Source organism: Carica papaya, chromosome 1 (assembly GCF_054855325.1).
Source record: "Carica papaya isolate Zhongbai chromosome 1, ASM5485532v1, whole genome shotgun sequence".
In the NCBI taxonomy this organism is placed as follows: domain Eukaryota; kingdom Viridiplantae; phylum Streptophyta; class Magnoliopsida; order Brassicales; family Caricaceae; genus Carica; species Carica papaya.
The window spans coordinates 22429077-22450649 of NC_142309.1; the positions used below are offsets into that span (position 1 = coordinate 22429077).

Genomic DNA, 21573 nt, shown 5'->3' on the forward strand with positions numbered 1-21573 from the left:
GCCCGTCTAGCTCAGTCGGTAGAGCGCAAGGCTCTTAACCTTGTGGTCGTGGGTTCGAGCCCCACGGTGGGCGATCTGTTTATTTTTCTTCTCTCTCTTTTGAATCCACAAATTTTCTTTCGAACAGAACACCGTCAACGCCATATCTTATTCTTGTTCAGTATCTAACGCACGGCTTCGGATAGCTGCAAAACGAAGGAAGACCTCAATTGGTGAATGTATCATTACTTTATTTGTGTTGTTATCCATTTGCCACGTGTCATCCACTTGGCTAACATAATTCTTTTTCTTCTGATGATTTCGTCATCATCCTCGTTTGCTCCGGCAAACCCTCAAAAGAAATTTACACAAACGACAATTTCTTCAAAATTAAAAAATAAGTAAATGAGAGAAAATGAAAGGTGGTCAGAATCTATACTGTTGATATATATATACGTGTGTGTGTGTGTATATAGTATTTTCGAGACTAAATAAACTTTTATAGTTTAAAATTTTTGTAAATAATTTATTTACGATAACAGAAATTAAGTCACCCTTTTTTCTCTCTACGGTCACTAAAAGCGTCCCCATGCAGGCTAAAGCGAAGGTCCTCTCTTTTGTCTTTCAGAAGGCCATTGAATTGAGCTCGACACCTTCATCGTTTACGCAGGTTCCAACTGGATAAACCCCTTCGCCAGTGTAATCCCATGCCTCCTCTGCTTCTTCAATCTGATATTCTGAAAATCAAGCAATTAACTGGATGGTGCTCTGCAGTGGCTCCCCATAGAGGCCAGTTTAGCCTACTCTTTTGCACGTCGGGCACCCGTACGTATAGAATCTGATGCAATCCATGAAACTTTTCTCAACCACTTGTTTTGAAGTTTTTGTTAATGAAATTCCCTTCAGTTCCAAAAAGAAATTTCTTTCAACACTTCCCTAAACGTGTCCGACGTGGCTTTGACTTTAGCAGCCAGTTAAAATCTGTTAAAGGGAGTGGTTTATTTGAAACAATTTTGAGAGGACAAGTAGTTATTTAGAGGGAAAAAAAAAAAAAAAGGAATATAAAGGTTTAATGAGAAAAAGAAAAATGTATTATTCATTTCAGGCTATATTTATATATATCATGTAATAGTAGTTAATTTCAGTATGTTTTATTTAAAGATTAAGAGTTTAAATTCATTTAAGGTATAAAGTTTGCTATTTTGTGTCTATAATGCTTAATTTAATTGATTAATGAATTAATTTGCTAATGTGTCACTAAAATTATAATGAACAAGTTGAAAATATAAATATTTATTTATAAAAAAATATTATAATGGTTTAACCAAAAAAATAAAAATATATTACCAATTTAAGCATATATATATAATATTATGATTTATTGGTTAAAACTATTATATTACATTTAAAAATCATGAGTTCAAACATGTAAAATTTATTATTTTATTAGCATATTATAAATTAATGATATAATTTAATTAACTAATTATTTAATTTATTAATAATAAAAGTGTAATGAATAAATTAAATTAAATTTTATAAAGTTTATTACATTTTTAACATATTAAAATCCGAAATAGTCTTTTTATTTTATATATATATATATATGAAGTTTTTTTACTTTATCTGGTGGGTTGCATTTGTGTTTGAGTATTGCATTAATTGCCATTTAACCTGGTCTTATTTTTAAGAAGTCAAACTTCAGATTGGTGCTTATCATTTACCTAACTTGTGTTTTTTAATTAATTAATTAATTATTTTTTGCCACTAATTAAAGGTTCATTAATCTTTCGATTGTAATCTCAAAAGTTGAAACTTCTGATCCTTTTGTGTAATTAAAAGATATCGGATAAGTAAATTAGTCCATCAATAGTGGTATATGCTGTTATATTTTCATTTTTTCTTTTTGTAATTTTTTTAAAAAAATTTAATTGATTTGATAAAAGTTTTTTCAAGTGGGTAAAGTTTTACTTTATTAATAATTTATGGTAAAAAAATAATTTTTTTTTATAAAAAATTATTTCAAATATGACTCGTTATGTATAAGTTGAATAATAGTTAAAATGAGTATATTTATTATGTTCTGTTAATTATTTATTAAATAGTGATAATATTTTAATATTATTAAGATTTTTATACTTATTATAATTATACAAATAATTTTTACTTTAAATATTAAATCATAACAATTTAAAAAATTATTTATAGCAAAAAATATAAGTCAATTAAAAAATATTTAAATAATTTAAATTACTATAAAAATTCCTGATTATATTTAATTATTTTTATTAATATCTACCACATATTTATTATATAATTATTTCCATGTAATATCATGTTTTTTTTTTAAAGCACTTCTACGAATAACTTACTTTTTTTTCGTAACATTTTTAACAATTTACAAGAAGTGCCAGCGGATCCAAACAAAATATTGGTGGTACCAATAGACTTCTCTCATATAATAAATATATTACGATTTGTCTAAAATAATTGAGTTTAAACTCTCTATTATCTTTAATAATATATATATATATCTTTATGTAACAGATATAAAGAATAATTTAATCATTTTCATCCGATAATTTTATATATAAATTCATTGCAATAATTTTAATATTGATCTCAAGCTTCTATCACATTCATCATATACCAATTATCTCTCCGGCGTCATGGTACATAAATTTTGTTCCAATAAAAAAAATAAAAAACCCTTATTAATGAATTTTTTTATTTAACCGCTAAAATATTCATTTCGCTTGAATACATTGTTATTTCTAATTTTGTTACATAAATATAATAATACATTAAATTTTTAATATTTAAATTAAATATTATAAATTAATTATCTTAAATAATTCATAATACACTCAAAATATGGTGAGTTCTTCGTGAATTATGCACTCAGTGATCTTTAAGAAAATTATAAATTTTTTTTGGTAATTTTATATTTTATTTGATGCATTGAAAATTGAATACCTGAATTAAGATACAGTTACTTTTGGATTGGATCAATTTGTATTGGGCCACGATATTCCTAAGGGGTTCAGAAAACCGATGCTTATAACATTAGAAATATATTTGTATATATAAATGTTCGTATACATTTTTAAAGAAATTGGGTTTGCGTCTGAGGCCCAAATTGTTTATTTCCATTGTTTAAATTTATTATTTTCCATCCATTTTCTACAATAATAATAATAGTAAACATAACCATATTGATTAATATTATTTTTCTATCAATATACATTAAAAATTATACTATATAAATTATAATAATCAGTTTAAATTTTAGATAATCCATTAATAAAAACATAATACCTAATCTATATATTCTTTTATGTAAAGTATTACTTAAAAAACTTTATACCTTATCATTTATTCAATTTAATGTACGTTTAGATTGTAATACCTCTAATTAATTTTTTTTTTAAAAATTAAAATTAATGTATAAAATTTAATTTTTTAATTTATAAATTTTTATTTATTGTAAAAATTAGGAAAAAATAAGTGGATGATGAAATTGAAAATAATTTTGGAAAAAAATAAAAAAAATTTGGGTTCTAGGGGTCCAGATCAAACGTGATGGACAGCCCAGATTAAAGGTAGACGAATATAAATATCTCATTTCACACCAAACTCTAACTCTACTCGCCAAGCCCCCTCGTCGGAGAAGAAGAACCAGTCATCAGGAAGGGAGTCAATTGCCGCCCGACGCCGCGCCGGAGCCATATTCGACCGCAAAAAAGGTAAAAATTCTTATAATTACTCGATATTTAATTTTGAACACACTCATGGCCAAATTGGAGTCAAAGGACCAGCGGATGAGCCAAAAAACGTGGGTAAAACCTGACGGCGCTGCCGCGGAAAAAATAGAAAATCGTCTCCGATGAGGCCATTTCCGATTCCTGTTTCGTGCAACTTTTCCACCATTGTATTCATCATTTTATTTCCCACATGTTGACCGAAGAAAAATGTCAAACCGCGAAGGTGAGCTGGTGGAGCTGCCGCACCAGAAAACTCCACCGTCGGTAAGCTCTGTTTTTCGACTTTTTTTCCGGTCAACTGAGGCCTCTTAACATGTTTTCTCGCATGAATAAGTACAAAAATGGCTGAAATCGGTCAAAACTGGCCAGAAACGGCCAGCTCGAGGCAAACCGCTGCCGCAGGCGGCAGTGTCGTCGCCGAAGCATGGCGGTGCCGCTGTGTCGAAATCCCAAAATTGGCCAAAAAGGGTTTTTAACACCGATTTTGGATTTTTTTGCGTATTTTTAAGTACTTGGAGCGTGTTTTAATTTCTGAAGAAAAATTCAGGGAATCTGGGAACTGTCATTGGGCGCAGCTGAAAGCTTAGCGTTTCAGACATCGATTCGAGTAAGAATCCCTCACCCTATTCTTTGTTATGAAATTAAAGTTTAATTATAAATAATATTATATTTTGTACAACTTAGAAAATCTCGATAATTAATCATAAGTTACTAATGGAGATAGAACCGGTTATTATTCACTATTAATCCTATTTGATTAATTTTACTGTTTTAAATGCATAATATTACACTAGAGTTTGTATGATAATTCAGTTGTGCTTCCTTAGTGCATGTATTACTTGTTTTGCGTGATTTACAGTTAAATTGTAAAACTGAAAACTAAATGTAAACGAAAAATTGCTTGATTAACTGAATGGATAAAATGTAGCCTTATTGGATATCCTAGGAGATGGTGGATGGACCGGGTATATAGAGAACCCTACCGTGAACGTTGCCTCATACTGGACAAAATATCGGGATGACCCGTTTCACCGTCATGCCGGACGGGGTATGGGGATGACCAGTTAATTAAAAATATTGAATAAGGGTTCACGCGTAGTGGGGACATCCATATGGACACCCATGGATACCAGTAGGCTAGTTAAAATGGAAAGTTGTTGTTTTGATTAATTGAATATGAGATTATGATATTGTTGTGTTATCGCCTCCATATGTCAGTTTTGAAAATTTCACTATGGTAAGTATACAATAAATAATTTTATTTATGATAAATGAATTTACTTAAATTAAGAACTCCATTAGTTGTTTTCATAATTTTATTAACATTAATTTCTGTATTAGTGAGTAGTGTGATATTCTTACTGGGGTAGTATAGCTCACTCTTTCATTAACCATTTCAGATTAAGAAAACCAAGATCCAGATCTCAATCCACAAGAGGGTTGCGAATATGATGTTTAATTGTTTACTTTTCAGTTATTTCTTTCATTTTTTTTTGTTCTTTTAGAAAGGTCATTCCCGTAACCCTATTGGGTATTCTGAATTATTGTGTATTAAATGTAAACCCTAACGTTATTATTTTGCTTTCCCAATTAATTTACAATTTATTTTTCTTTTAAGTTCTAGACTGTTATAGTTGGTATCAGAGTCGCATTGCTCGGAACCATTCCTTACACAAAATCCTTACGAAGTATAAAAAACAATGGATTATCACTCAACCATTCCTTGTGAAATGCAGGTACAGATAAATAAGAAGAGGGAGACCCCCATTAAACCGAGTAGCCCGAGAGGGTTTGCTTCGAGAGTATGTTGACCGATTATTTAAAACATTAGAGACTTATCATTGCCAAACAGGCCTGAGAGGAAATGAGGGAGCTACCTGACCCTCTCCTACTGCTACAAGTCGAGCCACCTCTGCAGCGAGAGGATCCTGAGCCATCCTAGTACGACCCTACTCCTCTGCAGTACCATCAAGTACCACCACAGTATGATCTGATGTCCCAACCACAGTACCACTCGGCACCACCACAGTATAGCCCAGTGCCCCAACCGCATCACCCGGCACTACCACAATACAATCCGGTGCCTCCACTGTATCATCCAGTACCACCACAGGGTCATTCGGTCCATCCCCAGCACAATTCAGTCCCTCTCCCACAGGACCTAGTTTCTCCCATAATGGACCCAGACTACATTGAGAGGTATAAAAGACTAAACTCATCTACTTTTGTAAGGGGATCCTCCTTTGAAAAGGCTGAGTACTGGCTAGCTGAGATAGAGAAGGCCTTCATGACTCTTGGGGTGATTCCCGAACAAAGAGTCATACTTGTCACGTACATGCTGGTGGGAGAGGTAGACCGATGGTGATAACTTAAGCAGGCCACCCTGCTCGTTCCAGTCACTTGGGAATAATTCTTGGTAGTCTTTAATACAGAGTACCTCCCAGAGCACCTCTGACATCTGAAGAAAATGGAGTTTGTACACTTGGTCCACAGTGACATGACTGTATCAGAATATGCCTGAAAGTTCCTAGAGTTGGGCCGATATTTCCCTGAGAGCATGATTGATGTAGGCAGGAAGGCAAGAAAGTTCGAGTGGGGTCTCCGTTCTAATATCAGACAACAGTTGTATGAGTTCGATCTCAGTACTTACTCAGCTGTTCTGACTAAAACACAGCTAGTGGAGAGGAACCTTCGCATCTTCCCTCAAGCTATAGGGAACTTCAGGCCCTCAGTTTCATACTACAGACCAGCACCTACTGTACCTGTTCAGTAGAATAAGAGACCTAAATCAATGACTCAGGCTCCTCCTCAGATTCTGACAATAAGACGTGGTAGGACTTGCCAATACTGTGGCAAGGATCATGAGGACTGACCTTACTATCGTCTCAACAATAATTGCTGCATATGTGGGAGTACTCAACATTATGCGAGGGAGTACCCAAGGAATCAAAAGCAAGCCAAACCTCCTATCTAGGACAGAGTTTACAACCTCACGCAGCAGGATGTAGAAGCTAACGTAGACGTGATACAAGGTACGTACACTATCTGTAATCATCTTGCACATGTTTTGATTGATACTGGTGCCTCACATTCATTTGTTTTACACGCTTTTGCATCAAATTTGAATGTATAACCAGAAAGACTTGATTATGTGTTGTTTATGTCTACCCCTAGGAGTAAGACACTACTAGGGGAGGTTATATACAGAGCTTGTGCAATAGATAGAGCAGATAGGTAATTGAGTATGGACCTATAGAGATTGACAAAAGTGACTTTGATGTAATCTTATGAATGAACTGGCTAGCGGCGTATCACACTACCATAGATTGTTTTCATAAGAAGCTTGTATTCAACCCTTCTATTGAGGAGCCATTTATAAATTAATAAAATTCTTTAACATTTGTTCTCTCATGGCAAATTTTCCTATTATCAAGTGCTTTAACTCGACTATTTTCTCTAACTAGGCAAATCCAAGAAAAAAATTTGTATTCAAGAGATTCCGGTAGTATGAGACTTTCCGGATGTGTTCCTAGATGAACTATCTGGATTGCTAGTAGACAGAGAAGTTGAATTTACCATAAACCTTAAGGCAGACAATCAGCCTATTTTGGTTGTCCCTTACCGCATGAGTCGTGTTAAGATGGAGGAGTTGAGAAAACATATCACAAAATTGCAGGATAGTGAATTCATTCAATATAGTATATTCTCTTGGGGTGCTGAAGTCACATTTGCAAGGAAGGAGGATGAAACATAAGGTTATGTATTGACTACAGATGACTAAACATGGTCACGATAAAAAACAATTATCCATTCCCTAGGATCGATGATCTTTTTGATCAGTTGCAGGGTGTCTAGGTCTTCTCCAAAATAGATATGCGTTTAGGTTACCATCAAGTAAAGATCAAGGTAGAAGACATTCCTAAAACAACTTTTCGAACTAGGTACGGATACTATGAGTTCCTAGTCATGCCATTTAGACTAACTAATGCACCAGTCATCTTCATGGATTTGATGAACAGGGTTTTTAGACAATTCCTATATTAGTTCGTCATTGTATTCATCGATGATATTCTGGTCTATTAAAAAAACAGAGAGGAACACGCTCACCGTTTAACTAAGCTTTTACAGGTTCTTAGAGAAAAAAAGTTGTATACAAAACCAAGTAAGTATGGGTTCTGTCTCGAGAAAACTACCTTCATAAGGCACATCATATAAAGGATTGGAGTGTCAGTGAACTCCGAAAAAGTTGAGGCAGTGCTCGATTGGGAAAAGTTAACATCGATCAAAGAGATTCGTAAGTTTCTAGAAATGATAGGTTATTACCGCAGGTTTGTGGAATGATTTTTTAATCTAACTGCTTATTTGACTTAGCTCATAAAGAAGAACGTCAAATTCGAGTGGAACAAGAACTGTGAAAGGAGTTTTTCAGAGTTAAAAAAACGATTGACTACCACACCTGTATTGGCCTTATCGAGTAGGATAATTTGATATACAATTTATAGTGATGCCTCCTACCTAGGGTTGAGTTGTGTTCTGATGCAGTATGAAAATGTCATAACCTACGGGTCTAGGCAGTTGAAGAGTCATAAGAAAAACTACCCCACCAATGACTTAGAACTTGTCGCGATTATTCACGCCTTGAAGATTTGAAGCAATTACTTGTATGGAGAAACCTTTCAGATCTATACCGACCATAAGAGCTTGAAAGACATATTCACTCAAAAATATCTCAACATGCATTAGAGAAGATGGATAGAACTCCTTAAGTACTATGATTGCAACATTTTATATCACCCGGGTAAGGGCAATGTGGTACCCGACGCAGTCAACAAAAAAAATGCAGGTATATTAGCTCATTTGATGGTTTCAGAATGCAGGGCAATAGGGGCCGCACAATAGGTACGGCTTCAGGACCTGAAGAGAGTCATATGTTTAGCTCACCTAACTATTTAACCTGAGTTGATCCGAAGAATAAAGAAAGCTCAATCCACTGATTCCACCTTAGTAGCCCTCAAGAAAGACGCAGAACAGGGAGTTATTTCAAAATTTCAAATCTCTACCGATGGGTTGCTTAGATTTTAGGACATGGTGTGTGCTTCAGATGATAGTGAGCTGAAAAAGAATATCATGATAGAGGCCTATAGCTCAAAGTTTGCCATGCATCCCGAAAGCACTAAGATGTATCAAAGTATGCGACCTAATTTTAGTGGAACATGATGAAAAGAGATATGACCGACTTTATTTCTAAGTGTCTGGTATGTCAGCAAATCAAGGTAGAACATCAACGCTCAGATGGTTTATTTGAGTCATTACCAATTCTAGAGTGGAAGTGAGAATATATCATAATAGATTTCGTGACAGGATTGCCTAGAACATGCTCAGAATATGATGTCATTTGGATAATTGTTGACCGGTTGACCAAGTCTTCCCACTTCTTAGCCATCAAGACGACTGACCCCTTGATAAACTAGTAAGAATGTATATCTGGAATATAGTCAGATTACATGAAGTATCGGTGATAGTAGTGTCCGACAAGGACCCCAAGTTCATTTCTCAATTCTGGTCTAGTTTTTAGCAAGTCATGGGAACGAAACTGTCCCTTAGTACTGCATTCCACCATCAGACTGATGGACAATCAAAAATGACGATCCACACATTAGAGGATATGCTCCGAGCTTGTGTTCTTGACTTCGCGGTTCTTTGGAATGATCATTTATCCCTAATAGAGTTCGCCTACAATAACAACTACCAAACAAGTATTGACATGGCTCCGCACGAGGCATTGTATGACTATCCATGCAGATCGCCGATCTGTTTAGAAGAAGTGAGTGATAGAAAGTTGTTTGGCCCAAATCTCGTAGAGGATACTACAACTAAAATAGTTAAGATCAGAAAGAACATCCAGACGGATTGGAGCAGACATAAGAGTTATGCGGATACCCGGAGGAGGGATTTAGAATTTGAGAAAGGTGATCGGATGTTTCTTAAGGTCACTCATTTTAAGGGAATTAGTAGGTTTGGCAGGAGGGAAAATTTAAATCCCCAGTTTATTGAGCTATTTAAAATCTTAGACAGAATTGGCACCACCATCTACAGATTGGTGCTACCTCCAGAACTATTTAGGATCCATAATATGTTCCATGTGTCCATGCTACGCAAGTACAACTCGGATCCCTTTCATGTCTTGGCCAACGAGTCCCTTTTACTCTAGGAGGATCTGTCTTATGAGAAGATACTGGTTAATATTGTGGACCGAAAGAGCAGAGTACTCCGCAATCAGAAATTTTTTTTCGTTAAGATCCTATGGCAGAATCACACAAAGGGAGATGCCACATGGGAGCTAGAACTAGATTTCAGTGCCTAGTATTCTCAACTGTTTGATTGAGTGGGAGAGAGACAAATTTGAGAAACCAAATTTCTTTTAAGGGGATGAGAGTTGTAATATCCTTAATTAATTTTAAAAAGATTTAAAATTAATGTATAAAATTTAATTTTTTAATTTATAAATTTTTATTTATTGTAAAAATTAGGAAAAAATAGGTGGAGAATGAAATTGAAAATAATTTTGGAAAAAATGGGTGAAAATTTGGGTTATGGGGGTGTTTTTGAAAGAAGAATCAGAAATTGGAGGTCAAAACGTAATTTAAGAAAAATGTGCCACGTAGAACCATCCAGTCAGCATGCCCAATGAATTGAAGCGTCCCGCGTGGCGTGGCGTGCTGACGCAGTGCCACACTGAAGGCCATGTTGACAATCTGCGTGTCCGCGATCGGATGGCCCAGATTTATTCCTGTGCGCGTGGATTATCCGGATCTGTTCCCTCCTCAGGCGCGATCGGACGTTCGTGATTAAACGCAATGAATAGTTTAGATTCATTCTCTTTTTAAGTATGATCGTACGGTACAGATCAAATCCCGATGAACGGTCTAAATTTATTTCCTATTTAAATGCGATCGGACGGTACTGATCAAACGCGATAGACGACCGAGATTAAAAGAAAACATATATAAATATCTCACTTCATACCAAACACTAACCCTAGCCGCTAGCTCCCCCTGCTGGAGAAGAAGAACCAGTCTCTGGGAAGGGAGCCGACCGCCGCTGACCGTTGCGCCGAAGCCACATTCGACCGATAAAAAAGGTAAAAATTCTCCCAATCACTCGAAATTTGATTTTGAACACACTCATTGCCAAATCAGAGTCAAAGGATGGCGGATGTGCCGAAAACTGCGGGAAAAATAAAAATCTACCTTCGATAAGGCCCTTCCCAATTTCCGTTTCGTGCAATTTTTTTACTATTGTATTCACCACTTTGTTTCCCACGGGTTGACCGAAGAAAAATGCCCAACTGCGTAGGTGAGCTGACGAAGCCGTCGCACCAAAAAATTTTGCCATCGGTAAGCCTCTGTTTTTTGACTTTTTTCGGCCAACCTAGCCCCTTAACATGTTTTCTCATAGGAATGAGTAAAAAATCGGTCGAAATCGGCCGACACTGGCCAGAAACAGCCAGTCTGAGGCAAACCGCCACCGTGGGTGGCGGTGCCGTCGCCGGAGCACAGCGGTGTCGCCATGCCGGAATTCTGAAATTGGCTGAAAAGGGTTTCTAACATCGATTTTGGATTTTTTGGAGGTATTTCTAGGTACTTAGAGCGTGTTTCAATTCCTGAAAAAAAATTCAGAAAACCCAAAGATCGCCAGTAGGCATAGTTAAAAACTTAGCATTTCGGATATCGATTCAAATAAGAATCCCTCACCTTATTCCTTGTTATGAAATTAAAATTTAATTATAAATAATGTAGTATTTTGTATAACTTAGAAAATCTCGATAATTAATCATATGTTACTAATGGAGCCAGAACCGGTTATTATTCACTGTTAATTCTGTTTGATTAATTTTACTGTTTCAAATGCATAATATTACATTGGAGTTGATATGATAATTTAGTTGTGCATCCTTAATGCATGTATTGTTTGTTTTACGTGATTTACAATTAAATTGTAAAACTGTAAATTAAATATAAACAGAAAATTGCTTGATTAACTGAATGGATGAATAGTAAACTTATTGAATATCCGGAGAGATGGTGGATGGACCAGGTACATAGAGAACTCTACCATGAACGTTGTCTCATATCGGACGAGGTATCGATAATTGGTGTTTTGGCGCTCATACTGGACGGGGTATGGAGACGGTCCGTTTCACCCTCATGCCGGACGGAGTATTGAGGGATGATAGTTTTGGTGCTTATACCGGACAGGGTATGAGGACAGTTGGTTAATTAAAAATATTGAATAAGAGTTCATGTGTAGTGGAGATATCTCTATGGACCCTCATGAATACTAGTAGGCTGGTTAAAAAAGAAAATTATTGTTTTAATTAATTGAATATGAGATTATGATATTATTGTGTTATCACTTATATATGTCAGTTTTGAAAATTTCGCTACGGTAGATATATAATAAATAATTTTACTTAAATTAATAACTCAATTAGTTGTTTTCATAATTTTTACCAATTTTCATTTCTATATCGGTGAGTAGTGTGATATTCTTACTTGGTTATTGTACCTTACTCTTTCATTAACTATTTTAGATCAAGATGACCAAAATCCAGATGCTGATCCATAAAATGGTTGCGAATAGAATGTTCAATTGTTTACTTTTCAATTATTTCTTTGATTTTTCGTTATTCTTTAAGAATGATAATTTTCATAGCCTATTGGGTATTATGAATTATTTTGTAAGGAATGTAAACCCTAACGTTATTATTTTGCTTCCGTAATCCATTTACAATTTATTTTTCTTTTAAGTTTCGGGCTGTTGTATAGATAAATTATAATTTATATTGTAAGTTTTAAATATATTAATAAATTAAATTATTAATTAAAAATATTTTTAATAAAAATTATTTGATATTTAATATAAATAAGTGTAGAAAATATGTTATTTTAAAAAGAAACAAAAATCTTATCTTTAATAAGACAGTTTTTGAAATTCTAAATATAATTTTTTAATAAAAAATAAAATCATTTTAAAAAATTACACATTATAACTTATGTCTTTAAAATTATTAAAAATAGATTTTAACTTTAATTATTATAAAAAATATTTTATATTTTATCTATTTATTTATAAAAATGCTTTTGAAATTCAGAACTCATAGCCAAAAACTTACGAGGTCTTAAACACCTAATAATTTCGTAGTTTGATGATAAATTTTTATCATTTAACTTTGATGAATAGCTTTTAAGACTTTTAAGGAATAAATTTAATTTTTAAATTAATTTAGCCATTTAATACGTCAAAATTAAAGAGGACCACTAATAAATTTAAATTTAATTTGTTAGTGTGATGATAAAATTAAATTAAATTGAGAAGTTGAGACTAGAAGGTTATAAATAAATTAAAAAAATTACGGGAGTAAAAGTAAAACCCAAAAAGAATCTTGGTCCCGTGCTACACTCTGACGTCTGATAATTGGAAAGTGCGAAGTCAAACGGCAGGCGGTGACATCAGCCTCATTGTGAACAATATAAATAATTGGCTTGTATTCCTCCATCAAACCAGGTAAATAATTTTCTGGATTTGATTATCTCGCTCTCCCTCCGTTGCTCGCTCGCTTGCTCGCTCGCCGCTCGCTCTGTGAAGAAGAAAGTCGATCCGTACTTCCCCGTCTCAATCGAAGTTTTATTCTCGCAGATCTAGTCCCAGGCCGCAATAATGTCGGACAACTCTGGTTGTACCGTTTACGTAGGTCAGTCTTCTTTCTTTCTTGATTTTATTTTTGAGATTTCTTGGTTTTTTTTTCTTTTGTATATTTCGCCAGAATTTACTTTTAGCGCAAGGGAATGGAACGGATTCTCTTGGATCTATCGGCTGATTCCTGAAAAGTTTATTGGAGGAAAACGGAAGGTTTCCTGTGAAGCAAACGGGACCTAGAGAAAAGGAGTTCCGAATTGTTCTAAGATGTATGTAGTTTAGGGGTTATGGAGGACTCTTGAAATGATCTAGTTAATTAATTGCTTAATTTTGCTTACGTTGGGGTTGGTTTTAATTGCTGATTAAAATTCGCGTGATTAATATAAATGAGCAGCATGCCTTCCATGTAGTTTCGATATTTCTTCACCTTCTGTTGTTATGTTTTTCTAGATTCGCCTATGCCATCAGGCTAATCGAGAAATTGAAAATCTCCGATTCATCATATCTGACATTTTGTTGGTTTCCCTTGGTTTCATACTTATGTTGAAATCACAAACTTAATGGTCAGTTTGATGATGTTTATGTTTATGATTACGCTATGTTGATGGACGCACGTTAATGCTTGCTTACTTATATGTCAAGGTGACAAGGTTAATGGTAAGATTTATGGTATTCCTGTTTATGACTATGCTGTGCTTATGGATGCATGTTTGAGTTGACATGCACTTTACTTTTCTGTCAATTATCTTGTTCTGAGGAAAGAGTATATATGGAATGCTCTATATGGAAGCCATTTGTGCTGCATCAGGATCATTGTGGATGATGCATATGTCGGAGTAAGGTGTATATAGCATCTTATGTGGAAAAGATTAGTTCGTATTTATGTATAGGCTGTATTTTCTGGATCTATGATGCACAATTGGCGTTTCCCATTATTGGCCTCAATTTTTTATTAGGAAGCTTTTTGTTTGCATTTTGTTTTTGTGGGTAGATCAGAGAATTTGATACCTGTGTTTTTGTTTATCACCTATTGTTTTTCCTTCTTGTTTTCCTATCAGAGGAATTCTAACTTAGTTACAATTCAATTCTCTGGACAGGTAATCTTGATGAGAGGGTGAGTGACAGAGTTTTATATGATATTTTAATTCAAGCTGGACGCTTAGTAGACTTGTACATTCCTCGAGACAAGGAAACTGATAAACCCAAAGGTTATGCATTTGCGGAGTATGAAACCGAGGAGATTGCAGACTATGCAGTGAGGCTTTTCTCTGGTCTTGTGACTCTTTACAAGCGGACATTGAAGTTTGCGGTGGGTCCTCATTATTTCATTCTTCTGTTCCTTATCTATGTTTTAGGTCTGTTAAAAACAATATTTGATTTTTCAATCACCATGCTCCTGTTTTATTTTTCTAGCAACTCAAAGTAATCTGATAAACTTTTGATGTTGTTGGCTACTTCCAATTGCAATTGTTGCAAACACATCCTGGAGTGGTTGATTGCTCCTGTCAAGTGATTAACAGATTGATGCATTAACATGTGTTTGATGAAATGACCTTGGAATAGAAACAAGAACGGTGTTGGAATAGCAATGACCTGCAGATATAGTCTCTAATGACACAGACTCTTTTTGTTCTTTGAAAATGTAATGAAATTGGCTTTTGATGAACAGATATCCGGACAGGACAAGCCAGCACAAAGTGCCTCCATGACGACTACTCCTGGATCAAATATTCCTCATAAATCAAGACGTTACACTGTGTCCAATATGGATAGCCCTCAGCATTCAGTGAAGGTGTCACCATCCTGCAAGGTTTCAGCTTATGCTTCAAATTATTCTCAAGGTATATCCCTTGCTTTTAATGTTTCTTTGTTTCTCTCACACGCTTATCATTCTTTGAAAAATCAACATGTTTGTTATATTTTTAGTTGAACGCTTTCTAAAGAAACTTCATTTTTTATTCAGAGCCAGCTCCCCCTGGTGTAAAACACCACATTAATGGGTATGGATCACATTTCAATGGCATCAATTATGAATACAGTCGAAGGGTTTTTGGGTCAACATTGGATAGCATTAGCCACTTTAGGTCACGACGGTTTGATACAACTCACCCAATTTCATATCGTTATTAATAAAACCCATTATGTGCTTATCGAAGGAAAACGAAGAATTGTCTCTTGTTGTACTATATTGGCGGGCTACATAATTACTCAGGCAATAGATGGTGACTTGTTAGTTGAAGGTTAGTGAAAGATGCTTTGTAGCTTTCAGTTTAGTTTGAGTTTTTAGTAATTTACTCCATAGACTTAACTAGCATTTAGGTCCTTGTATGTTCCCTCAATGTTGTAGTCCAACTAAAGCTTGTTTCTTTGCCGGGTTGCTGATGACTAATATTGCAGTAGAATATTTCTTTGCTTTTCTTTCTAATGAGAAGATATCTATTTCTTTATTATATATAAAGACAGTTCTATGTCATTATTGATTGAAGACAGAAAAAGGTGGAGGTATAGTTAGATATTCTTATCTTCATTTAGGAGGCTTTGGGCATATGATTTTGGAAATAATCTGATTCTATTTTTTCAACTTGTCCCGAGTTATTTATCACACTAGAGCCGGCAATGAGCTGAGCTGAGTTGATAGTATAGTCTTTCAGTTTGGTTTTTTTGAGTATCGCTATGCTCGATTTTACGCTTGAGGTTGGCTTGTTAAAAGAAATATAGAGTGTGAGCTTTGCTCAGAGAAGTTTCGTAAGGAGCTGAACCTGAATGAACCTGAAATCGAGCTTGAATAAGCTAGATAGATACAGAATGGGGCTCAAATATCTAATACTATTAATGTAAAATAATCATAAAATTTGTGTTATATAATTATTATAGTATATATGGAAAATAATTTTATTTGCTAATATATAGATGATCTAGTTAAAGAACCTTTTGGATCAAATATATTTTATGTCTGAGTTTGACTTGTTTAGCTCTTTGGACCCTTTTTCTTGGTTCAAATTTGGCTCAAGTTAGATTTTGACTGAGCTGAAGTTGAACAGTCGACAAATGTATTTGGCTGGTTAAGGGCCCTATCCTCAACCCAACTGTTTTTGGTCAGTAGCCATGTTATTGCAAATAGGGGTGGAACAAGTTAGTTTGAGTTGAAGAATTTGAGCTTCTTTCAAATGATATGACAATATGTCAGGCTTAGGGCTGGGTTTCGGCAAACTTAAACCCAACCCACAATTTCAATCTCAAACTGGACCCCCATAAACCCTGGTGGGTTTAATAATTTCAAATTCTTTTGGACAGTTTAAAAACCCAACCTGAACCCGATGTAATTTTATCTTCCCATTTTATTCTCATTTTATCTTTTTCTTAGCCTCTCCTTTTCCTCCACAACCACCAACTGCAGCAACTTACACTTTTTTAATTAAAACTTAATTTATATTTTTTAATAAAATATATATGTTAACTATATATAATAGAGGTGGGCCAGATCATGATGGATGGCTTTGGGCTCCCAAAGCCAACCTGAACCTGAAACGGAATGGGATAGAGTGGCCCGAATTTATTTGTGTTGCGGGTTTGTTTGCCATCCCTAAGCTTGAGGTGCACTCAAGCTTGACTCTCAAGCTTGACTCAATCTTATTTTGGACAGTAATAACAGCAAAGAAAGCTCAAGCTCTCTTTGTGAATCTCAATATAAACTCTGTCGTACTGTAGGTCTAGCTTGAAGCATTGTTTTAACAGGAGAGGACATATGGAAGCGAGAATAGCAAATTGGCCTGGCAAGCATCAAATTGCAAAGCAGGGCTGAAAATCCCTGAAATTAACAGAGAATGCTTGGAGATTTTTTATATATGTAATCAACCATTACTATAAACAAAGGAAAATAGAGATTCATAGATAATATAGAAGACTTGGAAGTCAAAACTTTGCAAGTACTATATTCAATCTCTTTGAACTGTAAATGATGATAAAAATTTTTTAGTCAAATGCTTGAGGTTGCTGTGGTGATGGAGCCATTGGAGGATACTTCAAACAATAGATGCTTGTGGTTCTCCCTCCTCCAAGATTGAGAGAGCACAGTAGAGAAGTGCAAATGGAAAAAGCATGTAGTGCAAACCAACTGTCAAATTTGAACTTAGGATTGAGGATTATGAGATTGGGAGGTCTAGAGTGAGAAGGTTTTAGATAAATGCTCGAGATGGTGGCGCTGGAGGAGACTTTTTAGATAAAAGAAGATTTATTAGGAAGAAAGAGGACAAATACAATCTCTACTTGGAGAATAAGGGATCCTACCTAATGAACCATAAAAACAAAAAAGAGAAGGAACAAAGTCATAACAAAGTGATACTGCCCTTTGAGTTACAAATAATAGCATCCCAACTATGATGAAGTGCTGAAACACTAGTGTTATGGTAGTGCGGACGTGCTTTAGTCCAAAGGGTAGCCAAAAAGGTAGCTCTGTCCCATAATTCAGGAAAAGATGTATGATAGTTCTTGAATATCTGACGGTTTTGAGAGAGGCATAAACACCATAGCCCAGCAAATGTAGCCCCTTGTCAAAGAGGCTTGGCATTCTTCTTGATCCCTTCTCTAGGATCGAAGGGCCTAAAAGAGTGGCACAATGCGTGGGTCTACCCCGTGTTAGTTCAAAACCAAGTTAGTTCAATCCTCTCATTGTTAGACCTTTTGGAGCCAATTCATCTCTTACCTGGATCCTTGAGCCATCAGGACCTGGCCCAAGGATCCATCAGGGTTGTGTAAATGCAAGTCTTTCTTTGATCACAAGACAAGCAAACCCCTTCTTAATCGATTTCACATTACTAAAATATTTTGAAAAGCTCCGGTTCCAACAGAGATCAAGGTGTTCTCTTGAACTGCCTTTCATCAGAAATTTAACATAAATGATATGCTTCAAGTTTGTGACCACATCAACCCTTATCTCCAAATATATGCTTCATGTTCTTCAGGTGGCAGGAGACCCACTCTCACCTGTTCTACGTTGTGCCACTGGGGGATACTTCAAACAATAGAAGCTCGTGGTGCTACCTCCTCCACCAAGACTGAGAGAACACAGTTGAAAACTGCAAATCTAAAAGCATATTAATACAAACCGACTCAGAGAGAGAGTGGAACGTTTATGAGATGGAGAGGTCTAGAGTAGGAAGGTTATAGGTATAGGTAATCAATCAGCTTTTAGAAATGGAGAGTGGAACGACCATGCTGGAGTTTTGAGAGCTGATGAGTCAGAGAGAGAGATGATGAAGGATTCAAATAGGAAAATAAACTACCAGCGAAATGCCCTGTGGTGGAGGCTGGCAGGTAAAAGACTCAATCTAAGAGAGAAAGTAAATACCCTAAGTGATAAAATTAATTATTTATATTTTGGTATTAAATTAAGACTTAGTATTTATATATATAACAGCATATGTATTATATGTAAATAAATGATATATTATTTATTAAATACACAAACATGTCATTTTTGAGATAAGAATAGTTAAGACTTGAGCTTGTGAGATAAGAATGGTTGAGGCTTCAACTTAGCTGGATAACATGAACAGTTAATGCGGAATGTGTAGGTTCAGATTTTCTCTGCAGATTAGAATTTGATTCTTTTTAAGTATTTAATTTTCTTATCCTTTTTAGTTCTAGATTTTATTAATTTAGTTCATCTGAGAAAAAATTACTTACCAAGCATTATAAATACTTTTGTAATCTCACTTTTAAAGAAGGTTTCAGATATTCAATATAAAGATTTTTTAAAATTTTTTTTTTTTCAAATTTTATGGTTATTTAAATGGGGATGTAATGGAATTCTTAAGTGTAGTGTAAGAATTATTAGGTATGATATGAATCCTAGTCTAATTAATCAAAGTAAATCCTAATTTGTTCTACATCAGCAAGCTTATTCACGGGCTCGAATTTGTTCAAACGTCAGTTTTATCAGGCTTGTGTCAAGCTCTGGATAAATCAAGTCCAGAGAATTTGGTATCCTGCTCAGCTCAGTGCCACCCCTGATTGCAAAGGATTTAGCTGCCTAGATGATATGTGTATATATTTGAAATATAGTTATCATATTTACTTTAGCAGATGGATTAACAAGTCCATTCCCCAGAATTTCTTTAACACATAGAATAACTTTAACATGGATAACTATTTCTGGTGTTACTGAACAAAAGGAAAAAAACTATCCCACACCTCTTACGGGGAAATGCAAAATTAAGTTCATCTTACTTTGGAAGCCTCTAAGTAGAATTATCTATTGCCTTAGGTTAATTAAGCATGCAAGCAGGATTGAACCTTGGTTTTGCGGGGATCTGTAGTAATGAATTTCGGAACCGTTAGTCTGTTTCCTAATCATGTACTTAGAAAGTTGTAAAAATAAATGATTTTTGTTTTTGTTTTCTTGAAAAAATTGTATGATAAAAGAACCTTCATGCGTCTCAAAGTGATTGATAGCTATTCTTAGTTGTACTGGTTATGAATGTTACTCTACTAACAAGCCATATAGAAGACTAAAGAAGTGCGAATAGAGCCTTCCAATTGTATTAGTGATGTATCTGTGATCTGTAGATTGGAGAAACTGTTCACATGGAATCGAAGTACATCTTTTCATAGTAAAGCCTGAGTTCATGACTGTCGTCTACATGGCACATTCCCTTGAATGTAGCTAATTGTTATGTTTGTTAGTTAATTGAATTATTTCAGACTGGCATATCTGGGTTTTCAAACCTGGGTGGTGGGTTTTATAACTAGGCTTAAAGTGTAATGTTTCCGGATTGGGGTTTAGCATTCTTATGTTATCTGCCATCAGAATGGCGCTTATATTAGATGCTTATAATCATGTGGTGAACTCTAGATTGCGTATCTGTTTTACATTCTTGACCTGTTGAATGAAGCAAAATGCAAATAATTGACAGAATTTGCAATTTAACTTCTGATGTAACAGAATTTTTTTTTTTTTTTACATTGCTGCTCTGAAAAGCTAATTATTTGGAACAAATATTGAGCTAATTGGAAATTTCAAGTTAAATTCATTTCTTTTATTTGAATTTTACTTGGCAGTATTTAGAAACTAAATTTTTAATCATCTTTCTACTAGAATATTTCTAAATGAATTCTTTAGAATTCTTGGATTCGTTTAGTACATATCAATTGAGAAACCAACCTTTCAAGAACCTATGTTTATATTTGTTATGGGGAAGATCACTGAAGCAAATGGTGATTTTTGATTTCACAAGATGTTATCTTGGATATTTGACCGCTGCATTCCATTAATTAGTGGGATAGATTATTAATGTTGCTGCTGTTATTGATGAATTTATGATCATATTACATAGATGTAGCACCATGACATTCGGAGGAAAAAGTAAGATATGGAGAAGTCCTTGATGTATTGGGCATCCATGCGTGGTTCACACACCTGGATGGAACTGGGATTTTTTCAAGTGTGGAAGTGTGGGGCCTAAATCAGTTTATTAATTATTATTGATAGTAAAATATACACATCTATGGAGTGAGGAAAAATAAAGGGAACAGAAACAAATAACCTAAGCAGCCAAAAAAGCGGTGGGAATCTTGTTAAGGACATCAAGTGTCATGAGTATCCGAGTCATAGAAAACACTCCGAATTTTTTAAGTACCATAAAATTACATCAAATTTTAAGCAGCATAGTTACATTAACGTAAGAAATGCAGCGCTCTAGTTTTTTTTTTTTTTTGTATTACAATAATAAATAAGTACAATATGGGTTATTTTACAGTTGTAATTTTTTTGACAAAACAATTTCAAATCATGGTTTGTTAAGAACTCTCTTCTTTACAGAAATAGCAAAACTTAATTGTCTTGAACAAGATAAAAAAATTATTTCAAAAATTTAGTTCTTTTATTTGTAACTTAAAAATCAAAGAAAAAATTTCAAGAGATACTTATTAGACTCATTGTTTTGGTTTAAACAAAAACGTTGAGGTTAATATCTAGTGTTACAATTTTTAAACTATGCAAAAAGTAGAATTGTTAAGTTTATTAAGGTCTTGTTATCAAAATTTTTATATAGAAAAATCATAACTAAAATAATTTTATAAATGTAAAGATGAACTTGTAACTACAAAATAATTAAATCTAATAATAATGAGG

The 21573-nt window shown here is 34.4% G+C and overlaps 1 protein-coding gene and 1 non-coding gene across 2 annotated transcripts; both read left to right on the forward strand.

Moving 5' to 3' along the window:
- TRNAK-CUU (transfer RNA lysine (anticodon CUU)) lies at positions 1-73 on the forward strand. Its single transcript has one exon. It is a non-coding gene; the product is annotated as a tRNA-Lys (tRNA).
- Positions 74-13318: 13245 nt separating this feature from the next.
- Positions 13319-15900, forward strand: LOC110818749 (RNA-binding (RRM/RBD/RNP motifs) family protein; the record flags this gene model as incomplete). The annotated part of the gene is made up of 5 exons (XM_088221520.1): positions 13319-13497; positions 13635-13711; positions 14540-14751; positions 15112-15283; positions 15406-15900. Coding segments are annotated over 5 exons (807 nt in total), but the record flags the coding sequence as incomplete, so codon positions are not given.
- Between the last annotated feature and the right edge of the window lie 5673 nt (positions 15901-21573).